General features: G+C 38.3%; 1 protein-coding gene across 2 annotated transcripts in view; it reads right to left on the bottom strand.

Moving 5' to 3' along the window:
* Window positions 1-27,419, bottom strand: part of Strn (striatin) — a 93,364-nt gene that overhangs the window by 32,728 nt on the left and 33,217 nt on the right. For both annotated transcript variants that reach the window (XM_057766463.1, XM_057766454.1), the window contains exons 2-4: window positions 18,831-18,934; window positions 10,105-10,178; window positions 1,584-1,662 (exon numbers count right to left, since the gene is read on the bottom strand). In XM_057766463.1, the coding sequence (XP_057622446.1) occupies window positions 1,584-1,662; window positions 10,105-10,178; window positions 18,831-18,934 (257 nt within the window). The remainder of the gene's footprint in view (window positions 1-1,583; window positions 1,663-10,104; window positions 10,179-18,830; window positions 18,935-27,419) is intronic.

Here is a 27,419-nt window from a genome sequence, read left to right as displayed (position 1 = left end):
TTATAGCTACGAGAGCTGAAAGGCACCTCACAAAGCTATGTGATCAATATATCTTATTAAATCAAGATTTCACTTTTCAGTTCCATTCAGTATCTACAGAAAAGTCTTGATTTAAAAATTTGAATAAATTTCTACTTATTGAATTGAATCAGATGTTTTTGAAAACTACTGTAATAAAACAAGACACAGGTTTTAGGCTCATTCATGCGCATGAATGCACCACGTGAGTGCCTGGCGTCTACAGCAGCAGAACAGCACATCAGATGCCCTGGCACTGCAGTTACGAATGGCACTGAATCACCAAACCAGGCCCTCTGAAAACATAGTCAGTGCTTGAAACTACTGGGCCATCACCAGGCCATTTTTCTTAATAATTAATATTTGGTATGTACCTCACTTTGGCAACAACACTAAATCACAAATTCCTGTTTACAAAACCCATTAAGTTACCTAGGCTAGCCTTCAGTTTGTAATATTCCTTCCTGAGCCTCCTCAACCGTGTTAGAGACAGGTGTGTGCTATTGAGGAGGTTCAGGAAGGAATATTACAAATTCAAGACTAGCCTAGGCAACTTAACGAGTGCATGTCAATGAAGACATGAGTAAACAAGCAAACAGGAGGTCAGTGTGGCTCAGAAATAGATCATTTGTGAGGCTTGGCAACGACAGAACCAAAATATCACAGTACCAAAAAATAAATTTAAAAGGACAATACATGTCATAGTTAAGACTAAAGTGAGAAGAGTAACGAAAATCCACTTACTAGTTTAATTTTTTTTTCTAACTTTGCCTAGATAAAAGACAAGCATGATATATTGTAATGTTCTCTTTCTATACTCAAAAGTAATGGATGGCATTAATCTACTTTGAAAATCTGAGAAATAAACTACTAATAAGCCATCCTAAAAGTCCAAGACAGAACAAATTTTCTTTTATTTTGGCATACATCAGTACACTAATTTCCATGACTACAGATCTAGTCTTCAACTTGACATCAGGACCTCTGTAGACCCCTAGTTATGCATTTAGGAGAAAGTAGATGTTAGGCAGCACGTGCAAAATTCAGGGATCCAAAGAGTTCTTCAGTGTACTGAGAAGGCTCGTAACACAAACATATATGGGAATCCTTACTGGTTTGTAGTGAAACCTCTATGTTTAGAGAGCTGATGAAATGAGAATAATAATGACACAGAATTCTTCCAACAGTGAGGAGAAATATAAATATGAAAAACAAATAGTAAATCAATTAAGCTTTTTAAAAACTACCTTACTACTTACTACTCTGAACTGTGGTATAATACAAGGGAAACTTAATGAGTTAAAAATAAAAACAAGGGTGCTGAGAGATGGCTTTGAGGTTATGAGCACTGGCTGTTCTAGAGGTCCTGAGTTCAATTTCAGGCAACCACATGGTGGCTCACAACCATCTACAGTGAGATCTGGTGCCCTCTTCTGGCATGAAGACATACATGCAGGCAGAACACTGTATACCGAATAAATAAATCTTTAAAAAAATTCAAACAAAAGAGCATGAAAATATTTTCTCACTTTCAGCAAGTTGTGCATTTACCCTTCAGCACTTACTGTCTGAGTAGCTGACGGCCTTGTTTCCACATCAACTGGCTGTTTTGCTGCGGCTGCACCTCTGTTTCATTGCCTTCATCTAGAGAATATTATAATGAAATTGACGTATTTAACATGTTTAGGCAACCCAATTCATAAACAGTGTCCAATAAACATTATAAGATTAAGAATACAAAAACTGTAACTTATAAGAGTTATGTTTTAGGCCAATATAAACTTTTTAACTCAAATCTTAGTAATAAAAAACTCTGTATGATTAAGTATCTCTATTAGATTCTCTTTAGAGCAACAGAATTAAGAATAAAGACATTTTTCTTTCATTTTTCACTAGCCTGAGAATTTTCTTCCAGTGAGAAGTAAATAGAAATATTATAAAACCTAGAAGTGGTAAAAGTAAACAAAACCCCCAAACAGTCTGATACAAATACGTAATGAAATTATCTCAGAGCCAGGTGGTGGTGGCAGCACATACTTTTAGTCCCAGTACTTGGGAGGCAGAGGCAGATGTTTAGAGAGCTGATGTTAGAGGCCAGCCTGGTCTACAGAGTGAGTTCCGGGACAGCCAGGACTACACAGAGTAACCCTATCTCAAAACAAAGCAAAATAAAACAAAATGAACAAAGGAACGAGTGAAAGAAATGATCTCAGCTAGGGATATGATATGGTTCCGTGGGTAAAATGCTGGCCAGAAACGCTAAAGCATGCATGGGCTCTACCCCAAGCACTGCATGTAACCAGGAATGCTAAAGCATGCATGGGCTCATCTCAAGCACTGCATGTAACCAGGCATGCTAGCACATGTTTACAATCTACACTTGGGAGGTGGAGACAGGAAGATCAAAAGTTGAAGCCCAGCCTAGGTTCTCAATATCTTAATCGCTAAGCCATCTATGGAACCCCAATAAAATTCTTTTATGCACAGTAACTAGACCTTTGTACTACTAAACAGCTCTATAAATTCTATGGTGGAGGGAACTAAAATAATTGAAACACACACAGCAGTGTTTAATCAAAGCACTGCGATAAACACTGCTTTGAATCAGATACTACATACCTATGATAGTCTTTTGAATCAGATACTACATACCTATGATAGTCTTTTGAATCAGATACTACATACCTATGATAGTCTTTTGAATCAGATACTACATACCTATGACAGTCTTTTGAAAATTGCCTATTTTCTTTTTTAGTGGTGTTTTTGCTGGAGCTTCAGGGTGATGGTTCAATCAGTAAAGCACTTGCTACATAAACAAGTAACTTTGAGTTAAATCCTAGCACTCATATTTACAAAAGTAAAATTTTTTAAAAAGCAAAACAAGGGGCTAGAAAGGTGGCTCAGTGGTTAAGAGCACCGGTTGCTCTTCCAGAGGTTCTGAGTTAAATTCCCAGCACCCACATGGTGGCTACAACCATCTATAATAGGATCTGATGAGCTCTCTGGCATGCTGAACACACATACATAATACATAAATAAATTTTAAAAAATTTAAAAAAACAGTCTGTGTCTATAATCCCACCACTGGGGAATTGGAGACAGAGAGGTACCTGAGGTTTGCTGGCCAGTCAGTCTGTCTAGCTGATCTGGGAGCGCCAGGGTCTCAGACCCTAGCTGAGCACACCAGCAGACAGGCCCTGTGTAGGGCTGCCAACCTGTTCAGCCCACCACTTGGCCACGGGCCCTTCCAGTTGCTTACACTAACTAGCTCCCCTGGGTTCTGTCCTCTCAGGCTCCTCCAACTAAAGACAATGGCAATGTTTTAAAAAATGAATGAAACTCACAGGTTATTGAAATACCACATGAAAACCCCAGCAGCACAGACATTAAGGGCAACATTGAATAAATGGGACCTCCTGAAACTGAGAAGCTTCTGTAAAGCAAAGGACACTGTCATTAAGACAAAAAGGCAGCCTACTGACTGGGAGAAGATCTTCACCAACCCCGCAACAGACAAAGGTCTGATCTCCAAAATATATAAAGAACTCAAGAAACTAGACTTTAAAAGGATAATTAACCCAATTAAAAAATGGGGCACTGAACTGAACAGAGAATTCTCAACAGAAGAAGTTCAAATGGCCAAAAGATACTTAAGGTCATGCTCAACCTCCTTAGCGATCAGAGAAATGCAAATCAAAACAACTTTGAGATATCATCTTACACCTGTCAGAATGGCTAAAATCAAAAACACCAAGGATAGCCTTTGCTGGAGAGGTTGTGGAGAAAGGGGTACCCTCATCCATTGCTGGTGGGACTGCAAACTTGTGCAACCACTTTGGAAATCAGTGTGGCGGTTTCTCAGAAAAATTGGGATCAACCTACCCCTGGACCCAGCAATACCACTCTTGGGAATATACCCAAGAGATGCCCTATCATATGACAAAAGCATTTGTCCAACTATGTTCATAGCAGCATTATTTGTAATAGCCAGAACCTGGAAGCAACCTAGATGCCCTTCAATGGAAGAATGGATGAAGAAATTGTGGAATATATACACATTAGAGTACTACTCTGCGGTAAAAAACAATGACTTCTCGAATTTTGCATGCAAATGGATGGAAATAGAAAATACGATCCTTAGTGAGGTAACCCAGACCCAAAAAGAAGAACATGGGATGTACTCACTCATAATTGGTTTCTAGCCATGGATAGGGGCCACTGAGTCTATAATTTGTGATCCTAAAGAAGCTAAACAAGAGGGTAAACCCAAGGAAAAACATATAGATATCCTCCCAGCTATGGGAAATAGACATGACTGATGGGCAAAAAATTGGAATCTTGGGGGTGGGGTGGGATGGGGATGAGGGGTGATGGGGAGAGAAAAGTGTGAAGGAGAGGATGAGGGGAACTGGGGGAATCGGGGTGATTGGGGATAAAGGAAGGTTGGATAGGGGAGCAGGGAAACTCATACCTTAGGTAAGGGAGCCACCTAAGGGGTGGCAAGAGACTTGAACTTGGAATGGCTACCAGATGCCCAGGGCAATGTCCCCAGTTAGTTCATTGGGGCACCTGAGGATAGGGAACCTGAAATGAACCTATCCTATAATCATACTGATGAATATCTTGCATATCGCCATAGAACCTTCATCTAGCGATGGATGGAGATAGAGCCAGAGACCCACACTGGAGCACCGGACTGAGCTCCCAAGGTTATAATGAGGAGCAGAAGGAGAGAGAACATGAACAAGGAAGTCAGGACCATGAGGGGTGCACCCAAACCACTGAGACAGTGGGGCCGATCTATTGGGAGCTCACCAAGGTCAGCTGGACTGCTACTGAAAAAACATGGGATAAAACCGGACTCTCGGAATGTGGCGGACAATGAGAGCTGACGAGAGGCCAAGGAGAATGGCACAGGAACTTTCAACTGGCGATAGATCGAGAGAGAGACAGAGACCCAAATTGGAGCAATGGTCTGAGCTCTTAAGGTCCAAATGAGGAGCAGAAGGAAGGAGAACATGAGCAAGGAAATCAGGACCACGAGGCGTGCACCCACCCACTGTGACAGTGGAACTGATCTATTGGGAGCTCTTCAAGGCCAGCTGGACTGGGACTGAATAAGCATGGGTTGAAACTGGACTCTCTGAACATGGCAGACAATGAAGGCTGATGAGAAGCCAAGGACAATGGCACTAGGTTTCGATCCTAATACATGAACTGGCTTTGTGGGAGCTTAGCCTGTTTTGATGCTCACCTTCCTGGGCCTGGATGGAAGTGGGAGGACCTTGGTCTTCCTGTAGGGCAGGGAATTTGGACTGCTCTTCAGTATCGAGAGGGAGGGGGAATGGACTGGGGGGAGGAGAAGAGGAGTGGGGTGGGGGAGGGGAGTGGGGGGAGGGGGCAATGTGTGGGAGGAGGGGAGGGAAATGGGAAACGGGGAGCAGTTGGAAATTTTAATTAAAAAAGAATAAAAAAAAAAAAGAAATACCACATGAAGACTTAATCTATGAATTATAGACATAAGAGAAAGAGAAAGAAAATAATTCCAGGTCAAAGGCGTTAAACACATCTTCAATAAAATCCCGGACACTCATTCAGTACAAGGAGTACACAGAGCAAACAAGACCTGAGAAGAACTCCCCACCCTAAATATACATGGGGCAAGTGGGGGGTGTTAAAAATTAAAGAAATGAAGTCCAAGGTTCTATATAGAGCAGGCCCATGAGAATAAAGCTGACTTCTTGGTGGGAACTTTGTGACTATCAACCAGCCTACAGTGAATACAAGGAACACTCTGGGATGAACAGGAGGATGAGCATACTCAAAAGGCTAATGGGAAAAAGATTAATGGTGACAGGTTAACAGGTGAACCAAGTAAGACTACTACACACCACAAAATCAACAACGACAGCGATTAATACCTACCTTCCAATAACAGTTCCAAGTACCAGGGCCCTCAAACCCCCAATTAAAAGATACAACTATATTAGAACCCACTGTCCTAGAAAACAGGGTCCACCTTTCTCTTATCTACAAGAAATAAACCTCATGCTCAAGGATAGATACTGAGTGAACAGATCCAAAGGAGGTAACTACAACCAAATGGAGCAGGAAACAAGAAGATATATCACTACTCTAATACCTGACAAATGGACATCAGCCAAAGCTAATCAGAGAAAGTAAAGAAGGCCACTTCCTTCTGATCAAGATAACAACCTACAGACCACATTATAATTGTAGGCATTTAAGCACGAAATCCAGGGCATCTGAATTCATGAAATACTAGTAAACATTAAGCCAGATTTAACCACAATAAAGTAATGGTAGGTCACTTCAATGGCCAGTTTTACAAATGGGCAGGTTTCCACACGAAAAATAAAGAGAAACATTAAAGTTAAATGTCATCAAGTACAAAATGAACTTAACAGATATCTACAGAATTTTCTACCCAAACCTTATACAATTCCTCTCAACAGACCATGGAAGTTTCTCCAAAACAGACATGTTCTGGCACACAAGGCAAATCTCAACAAATTAGAAAAATTGAAATAACTCCATGTATTCTCTCTGACCACAATGCAATAAAGCTTGATAACATAACAAAGAAAACACACAAAGTAATGGAGACCAAAAGCACAGTAAGTATCGAGCTAGTGTGCGGCACAGACCTGAGTCCCAGGTCTTGGAGGCAGAGGCAGGCAGATCTTTGTGAGTGAGACCTGCTTAGTCTACATGCAGAGGCTACATAGTGACACCTGACAAAACAAAACAGGACAAAGCAAAGTAAGACGAGACAGTATTAAATGATGAATGAAGAAAGGAAAAAAATTCTTGGAATGAAATGAAAACACAATATACCAAAACCCCTGAGATAAAATGAAAGCAAACCTAAGAGGGAAACTTATAGCTTTAAATACCTCAAATAGGTGACAACTTATGCTGGAGAGGATGTGGGAAAAGGGAACACTTCTGCAGTGTTGGTGGGAATGCAAGCTGGTACAGCCCCTTTGGATGTCAGTGTGGTGATTTCTCAGAAAATCAGGAAACAACCTTCAAAAGACCCAGTATTACCACTTTTGGGTATATATCTAAAGGATGTTCAATCATGCCACAAGGACATGTGCTCAACTATGTTCACAGCAGCTTTGTATGTCATAGCCAGAACCTGGAAACAACCTAAATGTCCCTTGACCTAAGAATGGATGAGGAAAATGTGGTTCATTTACACAATGGAGTACTACACAGCAGAAAAAATAACGACAGCTTGAATTGAAAATGGATGGAGCTAGAAAGCATTATTTTGAGTGAGGTAACCCAGATACAGAGAGACAATTATCATATGTACTCACTCATAGGTGGTTTTTAAACATAAAGCAAAGAAAGCCTACAAACCACAATCCCAGAGAACTTAGATAACAATGAGGACACTATGAGAGACTTACATAGATCTAATCTACATGGGAAGTAGAAAAAGACAAGATCTCCTGAATAAATTGGGAGCATGGGGACCTTGCAGGAGAGTTAAAGTGGGGAGGGGAGAGGCAGGGAGGGGAGCAGAGAAAACTATAGAGCTCAATAAAAATCAATAAAAAAACTGAAATTAATGACACACACATTTATATAAAATAGACCAACATATTTTCAGGTAACTATCCTAAATTAGGCTAGAGTGACGTCACTGATAATACTACATTTCTTAAGTAGATCATTATTTATACTGATAACATATTTTTTAAATGTTGTGATTATAAGAAATCATAAGCCGAATATTCTATTATTTCTTCCATAGTTTTGAAGAGCAAATAACTCTCAAAAGCTATGTGTGAGGAGAAAGGATTGTTTATTCAACTGAACAAATACGGGCATTTCTGTTCTGCAGTTGCTATTGACAAAAATACTAAAATTCAGAGTAACTGCCTCATTGGTGATTGTGACTGATATATAATAACTTAATAACATACTAAAAGGAAATGCACTGGCTACCACCCACAATGCCTTGCTTTATATAAAACACTGAATGCTAGTTTCAGCTGGATATATATTAAAGTTTTGCTATAGGTCCCCATTTATGATTTATGAATGAAATTCATGCCAAAGGAAAGTTCTGTTTAGGTTGAGATCACTCTATAATTTCTCTCTGTTTTCTCTGCTTTTTCTAACAAATTTTAATTCCACCCTATGATATTCTACAGGAAAAAACAAACTTGGCAATCATTCTTCAAACCTACAGATCATTAAACCTGATCAAAATAGACAGGAGTACACCATTAAAACTCTGCATATGCTGCTGTTCTTCAAATGCATAGAGACTTTTCATAAGGCATTAACAAGATTATACATGCAATGGGGTAAAAAGAAAAAGAAGAGTTCCTTTTTATTAACAATGTGTTACCGAGGTGTGGAAAGACACATTTTGATGGAAATGATCATGGAAGGAATTTTAACATATCTTATTGAACCAATGAGGATGAGGGGCACCTATATATAATCTAAGACTTAGAAAACAGAGACAAGAGAAGACCAAAGATTGACTCAGTTACATAGAAAGTATGAGGGCAACTGCAGGATAGTCATCTATAAATAAATAATGATTATAAAATGAATAAAATTTTGCATAAGTGTTAAAACTAAAAAACACAATACCTCAAGTAGGAATAAAAAAGCAGAAAGAGGGACTGGAGAAGTGGCTCAGCAGTTAGGAGTATGCACTGCTCTTGCAGAGGATCCAGAGTTCAGTTCCCAGCATCCACATCAGCTGGCTCACAATCACTTGTAACTCCAGCTCTACGTGTCCTATGACCTGCTCTGGCCTCTACAGAAACCTACACTCAAGTTCACGTGCACATGTTCATATATCATACACACAATTTAAAATGGAAAAATAAGAAAAGAATAAGAACACAAATAAATACTTTAAAATGCACTTCAATAGTTTGAAAAGGAAAAAAAAAAACCCCAAAGGAATAGGTGGAAAGAAATTATCAAAACCAGAGCAGAAATAAATGAAACGGAAAAAGTGTAAAGAATGAAAGAAATGATGAGCTAGGACCTTGAAAAGATAAACAGGACTGACAACCCTGAGCTGAATTAGCTAAAAGACATAGAAAACTCAAATTAATAAATTAGAGGTCAACCGAGAGACAACAGATAACTAAGAATTTGGGAAAACCTTAAGAACATACTTGAAATATTCTGGGATGTAAAGTGAGACCATTACATTTAGAATCCACTTTGGAAAGCTTCCCCATTGTACTCAAATGTGGAAAATGGGAAAAATATCAATTTCTGAGTCTGGTAAGCCTGAGTTCACTCCATTTACCACATCATTTAATGACTGGTTAACCTCAGGCAGAATTCTCCAACCTCGTGACTTTTAGTTTTGCATAGATAAAATGAGAATAACAGTATCTTTACTAAATGATTAAAGTTAATGAAGCTCTTAAAATTACAAGTAGGGATTTTAATAAATGACATACAAATGATTGCTAATACCTTCACTGTTTGAATAAGAATTACATCTGAAATAGGACAGAAATTAAGTATGGTAATAACTGTGGTACAATTTTCCTCACTCTTCATTTACATCTGCTAATGAACATACCCTGTGTTCCACTAAGTAAGAAAGTTCACCTAAGAAGTCAAGTTTGTTTGCTTTTTGTTGCTGATAGTACTGAGGACCGAACGTAGGGCCTAATACAGGTAAGCTGCATCCCCAGCCCACTGAGGCATCATGCGTAAGGGATTCGCCAATTCCCTTATGCTCAGAGAAGAAACTTCGTGTTTCCATAGTTCTGCTCTTCAACGGGATTTCAGAACATCATGCACTTTGGTTTTCTCATGCCAAACGTTTCAGTTAATGTGAGGAAGACACACTAAGAAGTGGCTGGTGCAGCCACCCCATGAACCTTCTACTACATGTAAAACATAGGCAGAACATGGTGAACTAAAGAGGGATGGAGAAAAGAGCTACAAAATGATTACATGACACAAAATGATTAGTTTCCAAAAACAAGACAACAAAAATAAAATGCAAATAGATGCTAACTTATAGTTTCAAATATTAGATTTAACTAAGTAGCTTACCAGAATCATAGCTTGGAGGCTTCATGTCTCCCTGATTCAGTTCTGTCCCATATTTCAACTTGTGGTATTTGGCTCTAACAAAGAAATGAGAAAATACAAACCATGTTAAAATAACTTAAATAAGCTTTAAGATATGTAAAAGAAGCTATAAGTGTGCAACAGTCCCATTTAAACATGCCTAGAACTTTCAAAGGCACTGAGATTTCCATGGTGTCAAAGTTGTAACAACAACAACAAAACAAAAACTTGCCATTTTGGTTGTTGAATCACCAACTGCCATTATAACGAAGCAAACAAAGGGATAACACTAGGAATAAAAAATTTTATTTTATACCTAGGATGAACCACATAAATTCTAGTTTCTGTTGTATTCAAATTTTCTTAAGGATTTTAAGCTGAATTATATCAATTAAGAAAAGAGGCCTTTACTATACAATTTAATTTGTTAAAACTAGCCTGTCTCAATACTTGGGTTTATCTTAAAAGGAAACATTATCTATATTGTTATGTGCCTTCCTTGGTACTTACAATTCTCCAAATATTCTTATGGTGAGCAATCAGAGCATAGCAAAACCTGGATGAAGTCATCCTTGTGCAATGAGATAGTCTAGCAGTAGTGGTTAACATGCACTTTATCTTTAGTCAGAAAAAAAAACATAATTAAGAAGACTATCTAATTTCTTTTTAAAGTTAGCAGAGTATTATTATTTTCAGCTAACTGGACTAGTCATCTAATGTAACCATCTCAGATCAAGGCAAATGAAACAAAAAAAATTATCCACATAAGGAAAATTTTTTAAGATTAAATAAAAATAACACATATGCTTAATATATTTGTATATTTTAACTCTTCTCTACAAGATGAAGGTTTTTGTGAGCAAATATTTGTAAGTTAAGATAAACAACAATAAAATATTCAAATAAAAATAATTTTCAGAACCAAAGAAAGAATGAAGGAAAAGGCAACATAGCCAAATTGAAAGCATTTCTTCTTTATAAAAAAAAAAAAAGAAAAGAAAAAAGAATGGTATGGGGGGAGGAGTATGTGTTCTGGATAGATGGCTCATCAGTTAAGAGCACTGGTTACTCTTCTTGAGACATGATTTGAAGCACCTAAATGATGGTTCACAATCATTCCAGGGATCAGGAGCCCTCCACAGCAACAGGCACATGCATGGTGCATGTACATACATACGTATGTACACACGTACATACATACAGGCAAAAAAAAAACCCCACACACAAAAAATTAAAGTTAAAATTGTTTTCAAAAAAATGGATGGAACCCTTATCCTAAGATTTTTATATAATTTAAAATTAGATAAAGAAAATTATTCACTCCGATATATAAGTTACTGAAATCTTTCATTGTTTCTCAATAATCATTTTGTAGCTATTGATAAAAACCATATTTTTTATATAGAGGGGAGTCTTAAGACAATTTACAGATTATAGCCACCAAATTATCTAGAACATGCTTCTCCATATCCCAATGTGTCTCTTAACACAGTGATTTCATCACTGAACTAAAAATGTCCACATCTATTTCCATATACTTGATGATCAGAAGGTAAGCTGTGGAGATATTTGCCTGACTCACAGTTAGAAGAAAGTAAACAGATTCTTAATGCAATTGTCATTCTTCAGATTTCCGGAAATAGTTCATCTGCCACAGACAAAGTAACACTAACTTATTAAAAGTCACACAACTGGCCTGACATCAGATAAAACCAAATAAAAGTAGTCACAATATGAAGCTTATTTATATGATGTAAACACACAGCGAAAAAGCATTTCAATACAACATGCTGCATTATAGTGCATTCTAGTGGTCTTGGAAAAAACTGCAACAGAAGCTATTTTTAAAATAATCAGAAAACATTATATACAATATATGTAACAAGACAGTCACGTTATCAACTACTATTTCACAAAAAATTAAACCAAGATAAAATATGTAAATAACTGTTGTGTTTAGGACAAGCTCTGGCTCCTAAGATCTGTGTTTCCTTCTTATTAAATTTTCTAAACAAACTTTAGTAACAGCCCTCCTCAAACTTAGACCATCCTGAGAGAGAAAATGCTACAATGTTTCTCAAGAACTCATGGCTTCCTACTGTTTTGATACTTCAAGTCATTTTGTTAACAATCTTGTTTATTATTGTTTTTCTGTCTCATGACCTACAGGATAACTACAGATCTCATTACTTCATATACACCTACACTCCCTACCCCCGAATGGCCTTTACTGCATAGTATAAAACATGTTTCAAAGTTATAATACATTAAAGAACTCTTATTTTAGCTCTGTTTAAAAACCGACCTCATAAATAAAATGTTGGGAATAAAAAAAACATGCCCAATCACATCTAAAATGCTAACACTAAAAAGAATGATTTTGTGTGTGTGTGTGTGTGTGTGTACACGCACATATACAAGTGAGTGTACTGGTATGCATGCTCATGTGTTTCTGTATAGAGACAGAAGACAAAGTTAAGTGTCTTCCACTATCATTTTGTATACTGTTTTTTGAGTCAGAGTTTTCATAGAACTCAGAGTTTGCCATGTCAGCTACACTAGCTCATCAGTAAAACTCAAGTGCCTATCTCCGCCCCCATGCTGGGGTGACATTTAAGTACTACTGTGCCTGGTTTTGCTTTGTTTTTTGTGAAGGCTGGGGATCTGAACTCATGTCTTTATACTTGCATGGCAAGCACTTTACTAGCTGAGCCATCTCCCCATTCCCTAGTGATTAATTTCCACACACTACTGAATTCTTATCATCTGCAAGGTGGTGGCTGACTGCTGGAAATCACCTGCAGCTTATCGTGAAGTAAGAGTGAAAACAAGAGGATGCTGAGGACATAGGAAATAAAAGTATTGCATACTGACATGAGCACTGTAAGCATACATCTGAAGAATGCAGACAAAGGATTATCTAACTCTGTCTGCAAAACATAGGTAACGTGAGGTTTTGACTAAACCTCAATCATTAAGATGTACAAGAGACTTCTGTCTGGACTTGCACAAATGACTACTGTGTTTAGGACAAGCTCTGGCTCCTAAAACATAAACATCCAGTAGGTGAAAATACTACAAATACTAGGTATAGTGAGCAAAAGAATTAGAAGAAACAGAGTTCACAGAAGGTATCTAAAAAAAAAATGCTACTTACATAGGAATAGCTTTGAAATTAACCAGGTATTTTAAAGCAGGGATATATTATGATTATTCCTTTTTTAATTTGGAAAATTTTACCTTTTACCTAGAAGATGAATTAGAATTTAGAAATAAAAAAAAAAGCAAGAAGACAGCTGGACTATTACAGTAAAGATAAAAGTAACAATGAATACAGAGAAATGGGAAACACAAGAGAAAGCTTCAAAGTTGGTTTTACATAGATTCCTTAAAATTAAATTGCTGAAAAAATGTGGAGTCAAACACTGCACTGTTAAAAAGAAATATGTAAACCTCTTTATTCTGTAAAGTTTACTGTGCTTTACGGTAAGCTTTGATAAATTCATTGCTAGGTGAGTAGTTCATCTACATTAAAGATCCAGGTCTTATTTTGTCTCTACACTGATCTTTACTTAGCTGTTTATAGGTGAAATGATATAATACTGAATCGTCTTTAAAATGGTTCAGGGCCGTAAGAATGTAACTGATACTAAAAGTAGAAAATCAGAAGTGAGGCACTGACCTCTGAATGGCCATTCTAGCTGTACAAATGTTAACCGGGATGCATGGCTGCAAAGGTGTTTGAGTGGCCACCTTAATCTTGCTGTATGATATTTCTATTTGTGACTGTATTGCAACAAAAACAAAAAAAAAAAAAAAAAACCGACCAGGGCAAAATGAGTGACAAACACAGTAACTATTAAAGCTTGCAAGAGTATGTATAAAGTTACTAAACTTGGTCTAGGAGATGGCTCCCTGGGTAAAGTACTAGCCTGCCCAGTATAAGGACCTAAGTTCAGATCCCCAGAACAAACATACACACAAAGCCAGAACAGGAGCTTATGTATGCAATCCCTGGAAGCTCACAGGCCAGGCAGCCTGACACAAGCAGTGGTAAACAGCAAGAGATCCTGTCTCAAAAACGAAGATGAGGACACACATTCAAGGTCACCCTCTGACCTTCACTCATGTACCATAGTACATACACACTGTATAGCATGTGCACACCTATACTCAAACACAAGAACATTCACACACACACACACACAATTTTTAAGTTGCTAATGTCTCCAAATTTTTGTTCCAAATGCCCTCAATCCATTTTTTCTTAATTCCTGGGATTAGGACTGAAAAGAAGTCAAAAGCTCCATGATATAAAGAACATGCTTTGTATCTGTTAATATCCTCAAAAAGTGTCACTGCAGGGGCTGGAGAAATGGTTCAGCAGTTAAGAGCACTGGCCACTCTTCCAGAGGACCTGGGTTTAATTCTCAGCACCCACATGGCAACTCACAACCTTCTATAACTCCAATTCCAGGGGAACTCAACACTCTCTTTTTTTTTTTTTTTTTTTTTTTTTTTTGGTTTTTTGAAACAGGGTTTCTCTGTGGTTTTGGAGACTGTCCTGGAACTAGCTCTTGTAGACCAGGCTGGTCTCGAACTCACAGAGATCCGCCTGCCTCTGCCTCCCAAGTGCTGGGATTAAAGGCGTGCACCACCACCGCCGGCTCCCAACACTCTCTTCAGGTCTCTGGGAATACTATGCCCACACATGGTGCACATATAGGCAAAACATCCACACACATGAAATATAACTAATCATAATAATAATGATGAATCTTTTTAAAAGTTTCATGCAGCTGTACATGGTGAGGCATGCACATAATCCCAGCACCCAGAGACTACAGGGGTTCCACAGCTGATGAATGTGAACATCAAGACTCTGTCCAAAGGGAAAACAACTAGCCAAACTGAACAAAAAAGTGTCACTGGATCAGAAAAACTCCCACATCACCTCACCAACACCCAGAAAACCAAAATTGGTTTTGAATCTCTCTGTTAAGGGGGGTGGGTTAAGAAAAGAAAAGAAATCTCCCTCGACTTATCCAGTTCTTTCTCCTCTGCTCTGCAACCATCTGCAAACAGTCAGGCGGTTCACCTGTCTCTTCTTTCCCTTCCCTCTGCTTCTTCCTGTGACCTGGCTCCTGTTCTTACCACCTCTGGGGAACTGTCCTGTCAAGGACATCAGCAGGCACCAATGGGCAAGCCCCAATGACTACACTCAGCCACAGCTTGCATGGAGACTGCTCTGGCATCTGGCAGTGTCTACCTCCCTCTCCTTCCTCTTCCCAAACACCGCCTCTCCCTCCTCGGTGACTCTTTTTTGGCTCTTCCTCCTTATCCCTTCTCTAATGCACCTGCTTCCCATGGCTCCAACCGACTTTCTCTCCTTGGACATGGCTCAGTAGCAATCCACCTTCAACTGTGTTCTTTAATTTGTTCCACTGCCTCTCTCCCAAGTCAGGAACCTGGGAGTCATTCCTGACTTTTCCTTTCTCTCTTAGAATACCATCTCCACATTTTTATAATTCCACTTTTTAGATTCTTTGTACTTAAAATGTTTTATGGCAGATACTACTATTCCAGCAGGTACTATGTTTATCATTACTCAGTTATTATTACGCTCCTGCCCTGATGAGCAGACCTTTTCAGTACAGTCCCCAGGGAGATATTTCTAAAATGTATTTCATGCTTAAAACCTTCCCCTAGCAGCATGATCTCAGACTGGATCCTAGATTGGAGGTAGGGGATGACCCACTATGAAGATCACTATTAGGACATCTGGCAGGTAACAGAATTATACCAACAATAGTATATGGTGGTTAGATAAGAGAAGGTTCTTGCTCTTAGAAAACACAGGGAAAAAACAAAAAAGAAATTACAAATTAAACTAGTCAGGGGAGAGTTAGGCAATAATTTAAGGGGAAAAAAAAAAAAACAGGCTCTTGGACACCAAGCATAATTAAGCAAAGAAAAATATACAGTTGGCAAAGGTGAGTAAAGAGCACAAGAGAATTCTTGCAGCTCTCCAATTAGTTCAAGATCATTTGATAGAAACATGTGAAAGTTTTCTATGTTTCCTTCCATGTTTAAGGTAAATGTCTAAACTCTTTAAACAGACTCCACAATCCATTTCCAGTCATCAAATAATAACTACTGCCCACTATACTCTTAACATTCTTCACACACGATTACAAATTACTGTGCACGTTGTTTGGTTCCGATGTGGTCTCTCTACTTTCTACAATTGTCTCACTGGCAAAGCATCTTACCTGTTGTGATGGTAGTATAGCTGCTTCCCTCTTTCTGACCCCACTGGGAATCATGCACACATTTCTACCTCAGCCCCTAGCACCTCAGTGTATGTCTAGTTACAAGCCTTCATGTGTGTGTGCGCACACACCCCTCCCCCACATTTCTGGTTACTTTAGTATTTGTGTTTCAGTTCTACTGCCTTATAGATAACAAAATAATAGAAGAGTACAGACTTTAGATTCAGCCTGGAGAGTTCTGACCTATGACTCTACAACAATTCAATTACTTAGTTTTAAGTCTCTGGGTCTGGACTCTGCTGGTTTGTCAACTTGACACAAACTCCAGTTACCTGGGGAAGAGGAAACAGCAACTAAGGTATTGTCCCCATCAGATTGGCCTGTGGGAATATCTGTAGGGTATTTTCTTAATTAAAGATTGATGTAGGAGGGCCCAGCCCACTGTGAGCACCACTGGCAGGTAGTCCTGGGTTAACAGGAAAGCAAATGAAGGGGCTAGAGAAATGTCTCGGCAGTTAAGAGTGCTGGCTGCTCTTTCAGAGGACCTGGGTTCAATTCCAAGCAACCACATGGAAGCTCACAATTGTCTGTAACTTAGTTCCAGGATCCAATATCTTCTTCTAGCCTCTGCAGGTACCAGGTACATATGCAGTGCACAGACTACATGCACACACACACAAAAATTAAACAAAAGAAAAAAAACAAACAACAAGCAAGCAAACAAACAAAAAAGCAAATGGCACAAGCCAGAAAGCACAGTCTCTGCTTCCGTTCCTGCCTCCAGATTCCTGCCGTGAGTTCCTGCCCAGGCTCCCTTCAGTGATGGGCTGTGACCTGGAAGCTCTAAAATGAAACAAAGCCTTCCCCCCAAGTTGGTTTTGATAGGTTTATATCACAGCAACAGAAAGTGAGCTAGGACACACACTGTATTTACTCGAAATATTACATCTATTACTGTTCTCATTCCCTCACCTCTGGAAAAGCCTACAGTGAAGACAGCTTGAGATTTAAAATATTTGCAAATTACATACTTTTAGAAATGTTTTTCTTTTTATCTCCCTAATGTCACTTTCAATCAACTTCTTAAGGCATAGAAAAATCCATTTATTTTTCCACCAACTAGAAAAACCTCTTGTGTATCAATTTCTCAACATTTAAAAATATTTAATGTTAATGCTATTTTATGGTGGTTTTACACCTAGTCCATTTGTCAACTTCAAAAAAGGAAGAAAAGCAAGAGACTATCAAAATAAGGCAAAAATGTACTAAAACAGAGAATTCTAATACCAGGTTATCAAATGTTCAGATTACTGAAAACAATGAACTACTTCAGACTGTTGATTTAAAAAAAATCCAAAAACAACCCATTAAAGAAACTTAATCCACAAACTCTCACATGTGACCTATTATTTCCCTTTACTTATAAACCAAACTAGCAAAATTGCAAGGCAAGCTCTCCTTCTGGAGAGATGAGTATCTCACATAGGACAAAGGAAAAAAAATTAAAAAGTCTATGAAAAGGCATTGTCAATCAGAGCAATTTTTTCTTAGGAAACTGTATCAAACTGAATATTACATCATAAAAAAGGGAGAAGCATCATAAAAATTTCCTTTACAATTAAAATATAATTTTACTCATGGATGAAGACAACAGGAAATAAAAAGGACAAGACATGGATGCTCTTAGGTATGGTGGAAAAGAAAGTTTATTGTAGATTTAAAAAAGAGAACGTAGGTAAAGGCAGGAACAGGGACATCTGGGAACATCCAGAGTAGATGGGGGGGGGGGCGTGCGTGCGTGTGCGTGCGTGTATTTGTGTGTGTGTAGCCAGGAGGTCAAAGGTATAAAAAAAGGGGCAGGCAACCAAATTATCTAAATTATACAGGGAGAGCCTCTGGGGGAAAGGCAGCCCAGCCCCTGGGCTGAAGAGTTCAGGGTAGAGGGTAGAGGGTAGGGACTGAGGGATGCTAGGAGAACCGAGAAATAAGTTAACTAGGTACCTCAGCCATGAACATAATCCTAGCACTTGGGAGTTAAGAGGCAGGAAAACAAAATGTTCAAGGCCAGCCAACACTGTCTACCCAGTGAGTCTGAGTCTAAGGCTATCTCAAAACAAGCAAACCTAAACAAAGAGCAGAAGGCGGAAGGGAGAGAAATGGATGACAGTCTATGTCTAGAAAGAACATAAGCTTCATATAAGAGGCAGAGTGTGAATAAATGAGGCTAAAATGTTTTAAGTCATGTAAATTATCGTACTGAAGTTATTATTTATGATAAGATTAACATATTGCATACATAAATCACACAGAATCATATATAAATGTTTATTCCCTACTCGGGTTCTCAAGAGTACACAGAACTAAGATGCAGTTTTAGTTCAGGAATGGTAGGATAATGAAGATGGTGAGAACAGATGGAGCCCACTGATTGATTACCTTTCCTGCTTCAGGGCATATTCCAACATTTTGATCCTCCTCACTAAATCTTTCTTCAAATTTTCTTGACCTTTCCTCTCCCCCTGAAGGAAGGCAATCTGGGCCTGGAAGGGAGAGAAAGGCAAAACTCAGTTCTGAACGACATCTTAAAAACAACTTTTAGAAAGCAATTAATACAATTCCTTTTCAAATCCATCACAGTGCAAGCTAAAGAAGTATTAGCTGAAAGAGGTAAAGTCTTAATTTGAAAACAATATCCACAAGAGACCTATGTGCAGTTTAGTTCAGAAAGGGATATTGCCATGTGTGGTCCCCATCTTCCCTAAGGACCTACAAAACAACAAACAGGGTACAAAGCAGACATGCAGTTTGTCCAAGGTATAAAATACCTTGGAAGATGTTTCATTTTTATAAAAAATGAAGGCAGGAAAGCAAAATTACCAGAATTCTTATAAATTCTTACAAATTAAGAGTTTCATTATTAAGATGAGAGTTAAACATTCCAGCATATGAGGGAGGAAAGACCCCCTCATGCTCAACCCCTCATTGAGGAGAGGACAGTACCTAGGGGTAGTGAGGAAGACAGTCACTTTGGGGTGGGCAGGCACTGGTAGGTCACCCAGACTTCAGTGGATAACCCCATACACATGGGCCTAGGGGCAGCACTAACAGTGGATTAACTCATACATGTGGGCCTATGGGCAGCACGGACCGGACTCTGTAGGTAAGACATGAAGTTGTGAGGAAGACAAGAGATAAGATGGGGAGGAGTAGGGTGCTGGGGAGATGAAGGGAGGGAGTGAGTACGAACCAAGACAAACTAAGTACATGTATGAAATTTCAAAAGTTTCCTGATATATCTAAATTTTATAAGAGAGTCCTTAACTTGGTCCTAGATTTACTCTACAAACAATAAAAGCTCTCTTTTCTCATATGTGAGAGAAAAGAGAGAAAATAGAAAAGGGACAATCAGATGCCGGAGCCTCAGCACACTGCTCCTCCCTGAAGAGTGACAACAATTCAGCATTTCACCATGAGACAAACGACACACAACTTTCAGCTTCAGCAGGAAAGGGACAGGAAAGAGCAGCAGAAACGGAAAGACACTGAGGACTGAAATAACATCACTGCTTAAAGAACTGCAAGCGCTGGACTACTAGCTTGTCCAAGCAGTTTGTAAGCTCTATAAAGGCAGGAAGGTGCTCGTTTAAGGTGCGTCAGATAACCCCCAATTTACTATTTGCACATGCTCTTCTCACCCATTTCTACCACAGCAACCCAGGGACAGACAGCAATGTTATTTGTGTATAAATGAACACTGCTTCCCATTCAAGAAAGAATGTCATACTTAAGACTTTAAAACACCCCTAAAGAATTTCGAGGGTTGTCCAACAATGGTTTAATGAATAAACCAATAAACTTAGTTCTATTTAATTTAAATGAGACTCAATTCTACTTATTTAGTACCATGATGAAGATACATAAAATCCAATTTGCTACACCTCATAACCTTGAATTATAAATAGGTACTATGATGTGTTTATTTCAAAAAGCTCTTAAAATTTTATTTCAATTAAAAGGACATTCTCCTTATTAAAGTAATTAAGATTGGCAGCAATTCAACTGTATATAGAAACAGGCTGTCAAATTTAGATAAAAAGGGGAAAAGGCACTGAATATTCATAATTATCTGTCCACACCTCAAAGATCCTAAAATGCTTTAAATGTGTGTGTGTATTTTTATATATATATATATATATATATATATATAGAGAGAGAGAGAGAGAGAGAGAGAGAGAGAGAGAGAACAATGGCACATACACATCAAGCTGAAAAAAATAAAAGCTCGTCCGAAGAATATGTCAGCCCAATTCATATGTTGGCCAAGCAACCAGTTGCTTTGACAGAGCAATGAGTACATTAAAAAAAAAAAAAGTGTTAGTAAAAACAATAAACCTAATAAATGTAACCAAGCAAAGTAACAATAATATAAATCACCAACTTCATCCTCTATATTCTTTGGCTATTTCTGAACTTCTGACATGTCACTGATCCTGGGTAATTCTACAGTTCAACCTATAACATAAAGTCTATACTGTGACTGAGTCTCCAACCCACTGGCAACTTGCCTGCCTTCCTACGACACTTCCCTCGTCTATCAATTCACACCAGTCTAGTTAATAATCAAACAGAAAAACCTGTTAGTGTTACAGAAACTGGCAATGCATGCAAAGCAAACCTGAGAGAGTCGTGGAGCCATGGTACTTCTCAAGCTCACAGACATTTATAAGACATAAAGGACGAAGGAGACACTGAGGAAATTCAACATTAGAGTCCTTTCACGTCAGTCTTCTCGTCATCTTCAAATGAGTTAACTCGTAAAGTCACAGAAAAACTGTTTCAGGTTGAAGAACTAAAGAGACCAGAAATCAAATGCAATGTATGATTCTGAACTGTAATGGATTGTGCAGAGCTATCCAGACAGACAGTACAGGAAGGAGGGGGCCTGAGGATTAGAAAGTACTAGTATATCAGGGCTAACTTCCTGATATTGGTGCTGTGTGTTACATAGGATAGTATTTCTTTGTAGGAATAAAACACTGAGGTATTCGGATGGAGACGATGAACTATCAGGCTAGCTGGCAACTAGCCTTTATAATTCAGGGAAAACAAATTCTTTGCAAGGTCCTCTCAACTTTTCTTTCGACTTAAGATTTCTGGCTGACTTTTTAAATCAACTGAGATACAATAACAACTTTCAAAGTAAAAGGTTCCAACTCAACCGAAATGCCAACAATATATACAACAGAAAAACCTAGGAGTACTGAAATTAAGTTAGAAGCAAAACAAAAAATATCCAATTCAACATAATCATTTACCAATGTGCTAGAAGTGGTGACAAAAGTAGTTTGGTTTTTTTTGATTTTTCGAGACAGGGTTTCTCTGTGGTTTTGGAGCCTGTCCTGGAACTAGCTCTTGTAGACCAGGCTGGCTTCAAACTCACAGAGATCCGCCTGCCTCTGCCTCCCGAGTGCTGGGATTAAAGGTGTGCGCCACCACCGCCCGGCCGACAAAAGTAGTTTAATTAAGGAAATATAAGTATAAAAGTAGAAAAAAGAAATATTATCATTTGCAAATTATATGGATATTGGTGATGGGATAATTGATTAGTATTTGTGAGTTATTGTTTTTAGAAAGTTATATTGGTATCGAGTCTTGTATATTGATACAAAGTTAAATTATATTGAATACTTCTACCTCGGTTTAAAACATTTTTTATGTATTGATATATATATATATATTGTATTGATGTATATTTACCATATTGCAGTGTACATTTCTACCTCTGATTAAGATACTTATATATTGTCTATGTAATGATATACATTGTTTACATTTGGAGATCATTGTCTTCATTTATTACACAGTTTTTATTCTCTTAGGCTTCAAGTTAGATAGGTATCAAGTTAGATAGGTATCAAGATCAATAGTCATCTATGTCATATTTATATTTAGGCTAATCAGGTTCTTTAGATACATAGAGATTATATTTAGTATAGATAGTATAATCTTCAACCTCTTCAAAGAGCTGTAGAAAATGGCCTTTAATCTAACACAAAGTTCCGTGGTAGTGAGATACAATCACTCCTGGCAACACCACTCTACTCCCAAGAGAATGTTGAGCACCAAAGACACTCCAGTTGGAGCTTGTCATCTTCTTGGCAGAACCGGCCTTTGGGTAAAGAAAAGCCCATACCTCAACCACTGACAGAGATACAGAGTATCCGTAAATTGGTAAAAACAGGATTGTCATATCCTGCCAAGACAGGGTAAGATAGTTCTGAAAAGTTTCTTGCCTTTGAAAATGGTATGTCAGTTACGTTAGGCCTTAGCCAAAGTTGGTTGCCTCAAGATTGCAAATGAGACTTTGGGTGATTGCCCAGGTAGTCAGTTGTCTCTGTCATTTGTTGCACATTTTGGAAGTTTCTCGTTTGTATTTCCTGGTTGCTCAAGTAATATTACTTCCCTTCTCAGATCTTTGATGGAGTTGTTTAGCCATTTGGGCAAGAAACTGCTCTTGCCTGGACTGTTGCATAAACTGGACATAAAGAACACTCAGAGAAGAGGACTGCTGAACTTGCCTAAAGGTAAGATGATCCTTTGGGGTTCCTGACTCATGAAAGAGTCTGTGAGACATTCTGCAGGACACAAAAGAAAGTCACTGAACTGTCTTTGAAATTTTCCCACTTCATGGAAATGTCTGCTGGATACTATGGACCTGTAGGCTGAAGATGAATGCCCCAACAGTACAAAAGAACTTTGGGTGACTGTACAGGCAGCGAGATGTCTCTGTCATTTCTAGAATTTGAAGTTGCTTATTTCTTGTTTGCTTAGGTAATATTATAACCTTCTGGAGTCCTTGATGGAGTTGAAGAATAGATAGATAGTTATAGTTTTCCATTGTTATGATAAAAGATAAAATAGATATAAATATTGTAACTGTAATTCTTGCTTGATAACTGTTTTGTTATATGTGATTTTACTATGTTAAAGTTAAAGCCTTCCTTTTTGTTTAAACAGAAAAAGGGGAAATGATGTAGGAGTGTCTTGATGGAGGAGGGTCATCTTTCTATCTGTTGTTTCATTGGTTAATTAATAAAGAAAACTGCTTGGCCTGATAGGTCAGAACATAGGTAGGCGGGGAAGACAAAACAGAATTCCGGGAGAAAGCAAGCAGAGTCAGGCAGATGCCGTGGAGCCAGCTGCCAGGTCAGACATGCTGAATCTTTTCCGGTCTACACAGATTACTAAATATGGGTTAAAGCAAGATGTGAGAATTAGCCAATAAAAGGTTGAAACTAATGGGCCAGGCAGCGTTTAAATGAATACAATTTGTGTGTTGTTATTTCGGGGCATAAGCTAGCCAGGCGGCCGGGAGCCAGGCGGCAGGAACGTAGCCCGCTATTCCTTCTACATATGGGTGACTACCACAAAACTCCAAGAAAACAAACTTTAAAAACATTTGTGGGTTTTTTGTTGTTTGTTTTGTTTTTAGTTATAAATACTCTCCTAAGGGGAATCAAAAACAATGACATGAACTACTAAAAAAAATCCCATGTTCTTGCCGGGCGGTGGTGGTGCACACCTTTAATCCCAGCACTCAGGAGGCAGAGGCAGGCGGATCTCTGTGAGTTCAAAGCCAGCCTGGTCTACAAGAGCTAGTTCCAGGACAGGAACCAAAAAGCTATGGAGAAACCCTGTCTCAAAAAAAAAAAAAAAAAATCCATGTTCTTAAATAAAAACATTACAAGATTTTACTTCTCCCTAAATTAATCTTTAAACGTTTGGCAGGTCACCAGCAAATTAACGAAAATCTTTAAAAGTGAGACAATTCTAAAGTTCACATAGAAATAAGAAGTAAGCAATCAAAAACAAGCAACAAAATTACTTAAAAGCTCTAAAATACCTTAAATTTTATGTAACTTAATGTTATGTGTATGAGTGTTTGGTTGCACGTATGCATGTGCACCACATGCATGCCTGGTGCTTGTGGAGGTCAGGAGGGGATACTGGATCCCCTGGAACTAGAGTCAGACAATTGTGAGTCACTGTGTGAATGTGAGAATCAAACCCAAGTCTTCTGCAGGAACAACGGGTGTTCTCAACTGAGCCACCTCTCCTTCCCAGAAGCTCCAAATATTTAAAACACATTATAGTTCTACAGTTACTTCGTAAGTCACACCTATGGTATAGAACAATCCAAAACAAACTCAGTAGGATCTTTAAAACTGAGAAGTGTTGCAGGGGTAAGGTATAGCTTAATGACAGAGAACATGCTTAGCATGCTTAGCACAAAGGTTCAATCTCTAGGGCTAAAAGAAACTACACTCTTTATTTGTATGTATGTATATGTGTCTGTGTGTAATGGTGTATATATGTACATGTGATGGTGTGCACATATACATGTGTGAAGGCCAGTGACTAACATGGGTTGTTATTCCTAAGGTATATCCCAAGGCCCTAAAAGACTAATGAATGTCATCTACACTTTTTAAATAATAATTAAGAAGTTTCTGAAAAAGTATTTTGAAAAATAAGATATTCCCTGTAAACCATCAAAACAAATGGAACTAAGGACACCACAAATCACAAAGTTTATTTCTTCTTAGTATACACAGACTACCTACAAGTCAGTAGTACAATGTCAAGAATTCAATAGAAAAGCAATGAAAAGTAGACAGAAAGAAACCTAAAAGGCTCAAATATACTACAAAGATGTTCAGGGCTAGAGAAATGGCTCAGAGGTTAAGAGCACTTGCTGCTCTTCCCGAGGTTTTGAGTTAAATTCCCAGCAACTACATGTGGCTCACAACCATCTGTAATGAGATCTGGTGCCCTCCTTTGGTATATAAGCATCCATGTGGACAGAACACTGTATAAATGATAAATAAGTAAATCTTTTAAAAAAAAAAAGATGTTCAAATTTCTAAGGTTTTTTTGTTTGGTTGGGGTTTTTGTTTTTTGCTTGGTTTTCTTGTATGCTTGCTTATTTTGGTTTGGTTTTGTTAATTTTCTTTTGGGGAGGCACTGAAGAGGTGAGGGGATGATAGGGAGGGACTGAGAGGTAAGCAGAATTGGGGTGCATGATGTGAAATTCCCAAGGATTCAATAAAGAAATTATGCTAAATTAAAAAAAGAAAGAAAGTAAAGAAAAATGTCAAAGTAATGAAAGCTAGGCACATTCCCGTCATCCCAGCAAGTGGGAAGCTGAAAAGTCAAAGTGTAAGTAAGACCAGCCTGAGCTACACAAGACCCTATCACAAACAAGTGAGTGTCTATTAGTTAACGCAAAATCTCATTTATCTTTATGTGACTTAGTCCCTAGTCCACGAGCTAGCCTAGACTACACAACAAGTTCAGCATCAGCTGAGGGAAAGACCAAGATCCTGACTTAGTCCCTAGTCCACGAGCTAGCCTAGACTACACAACAAGTTCAGCATCAGCTGAGGGAAAGACCAAGATCCTGACTTAGTCCCTAGTCCACGAGCTAGCCTAGACTACACAACAAGTTCAGCATCAACTGAGGGAAAGACCACGATCCTGACTCACACTAACAACAACAATGGGGATAATAATGACAGAAATCAGGAGTTTATTTCTACGATGTGGTCTGGATCAGCCTGAAATTCATATATTCTTTAAACCAGCAATTTTAGAATGGTAGCTTTTAAGTACATTGACACACAGATAAGACTACATGTACGATGCATTGTCCATCAGGTTAAAAAGTATTAGTAGGCCTGGAGAAATCGGTACCTCAGCTACGGCCTCTGAGTACAGGAATGGTACTGTGAGAGTAATGTCAAGCCTGGCCATCTTCTTAAAATATATGTTGCTGCATACGGAAGCTACTTTCTTCTCTAAAACTCACAGACCTAAAACATGATTGCTATATATCTCTGTCTGTCCAACATAAATCACAGGTAAAGATTGCCAAGATTTCACAATATACTATTTTCTGAACTGGATTATTTACTTGAAAAGGGGCAGAGTGGGACACAGAAGAAAGAAGGGGCTGAAAAAAGGAAAGAAGGTGGAAATAGGAGGAGAGAGTAACGGCTATGTAGCGGTTACCACAGGGAATTCTAAATACACTGGCAGGGAATTATGTACAAGACAGAGTAAAAAAAGAGGGGGGAGGAGAAGCTTGCAGCTATTTGCTTTCCTTAAAAAATAATAAAAGGTAAATTACACCTTTCTAGAATAATTCATAAGTATTTAATAACTGTAAATGTTTCTCCAGGCCCCAAGGTGACAGGGACAGAAGACCGTAAGTTAAACACCCTCTAACACCCTCTACGCCCTTTGAAGGCTGTCCCCTAAGCATGACAATGTGTTTTCAAACAAACTCATCTACCAAAGCCAGTTCCCGAGGCATAAATATGTAGACTGTTTGGGATATTATAGTCAAAATTCATTGTTTTAAAGAGAGAAATAAAATGATGCACCAAGAGATTAAGTGGTTGGCATCCTGGGAAACAGCATTCTCACAAATGAACCAAGATGATAGAGAGAGATAATCATCGTTTGGAAAACTCAAGACAGACACCTACTGGAGAGACGGTTTCTGCAATAAGATATGACGAAATGCAGCAGTTCAAGAAGCCTTAAATGTATTCCCTACACACTCTGGCAATGGAGTCCATCAAATGAGAGGTGGAGATGTTCAGAGAGCAAGCTTACTGGCCTCGGAGGGGACATTCTCAATTGTCTTGTATTTACAGATAAACTTTTCCACTACCATTAGTCACCTCCGAAGAGTTCTTTAGAAAGCCTTGTTGCACTAAGAGCATCAATATTCTTAAAATCTAACTAGCTAGAATCAGGAAAATGAATGCACTTGATAAGAAATCATTCTTAAAAGTTTGTGAAAATTAGAGAAATTCAATCTGATCAAAGATAAAGTATAAAGCTATCTTTTAAGTATTATAGATGTTTTAAAAACTCACAATTCAGCATATAGTCACTTTCTATTCAAAAACATGTACGTGATAATAGTAGTTCTGAAAAAATAGAATTATCTTCAAA

This window comes from Chionomys nivalis, chromosome 1 (genome assembly GCF_950005125.1).
Source record: "Chionomys nivalis chromosome 1, mChiNiv1.1, whole genome shotgun sequence".
Classification (NCBI taxonomy): Eukaryota; Metazoa; Chordata; class Mammalia; order Rodentia; family Cricetidae; genus Chionomys; species Chionomys nivalis.
Note: the sequence above shows the minus strand (reverse complement) of the source record. Positions and strands in the feature narration are given on the sequence as shown.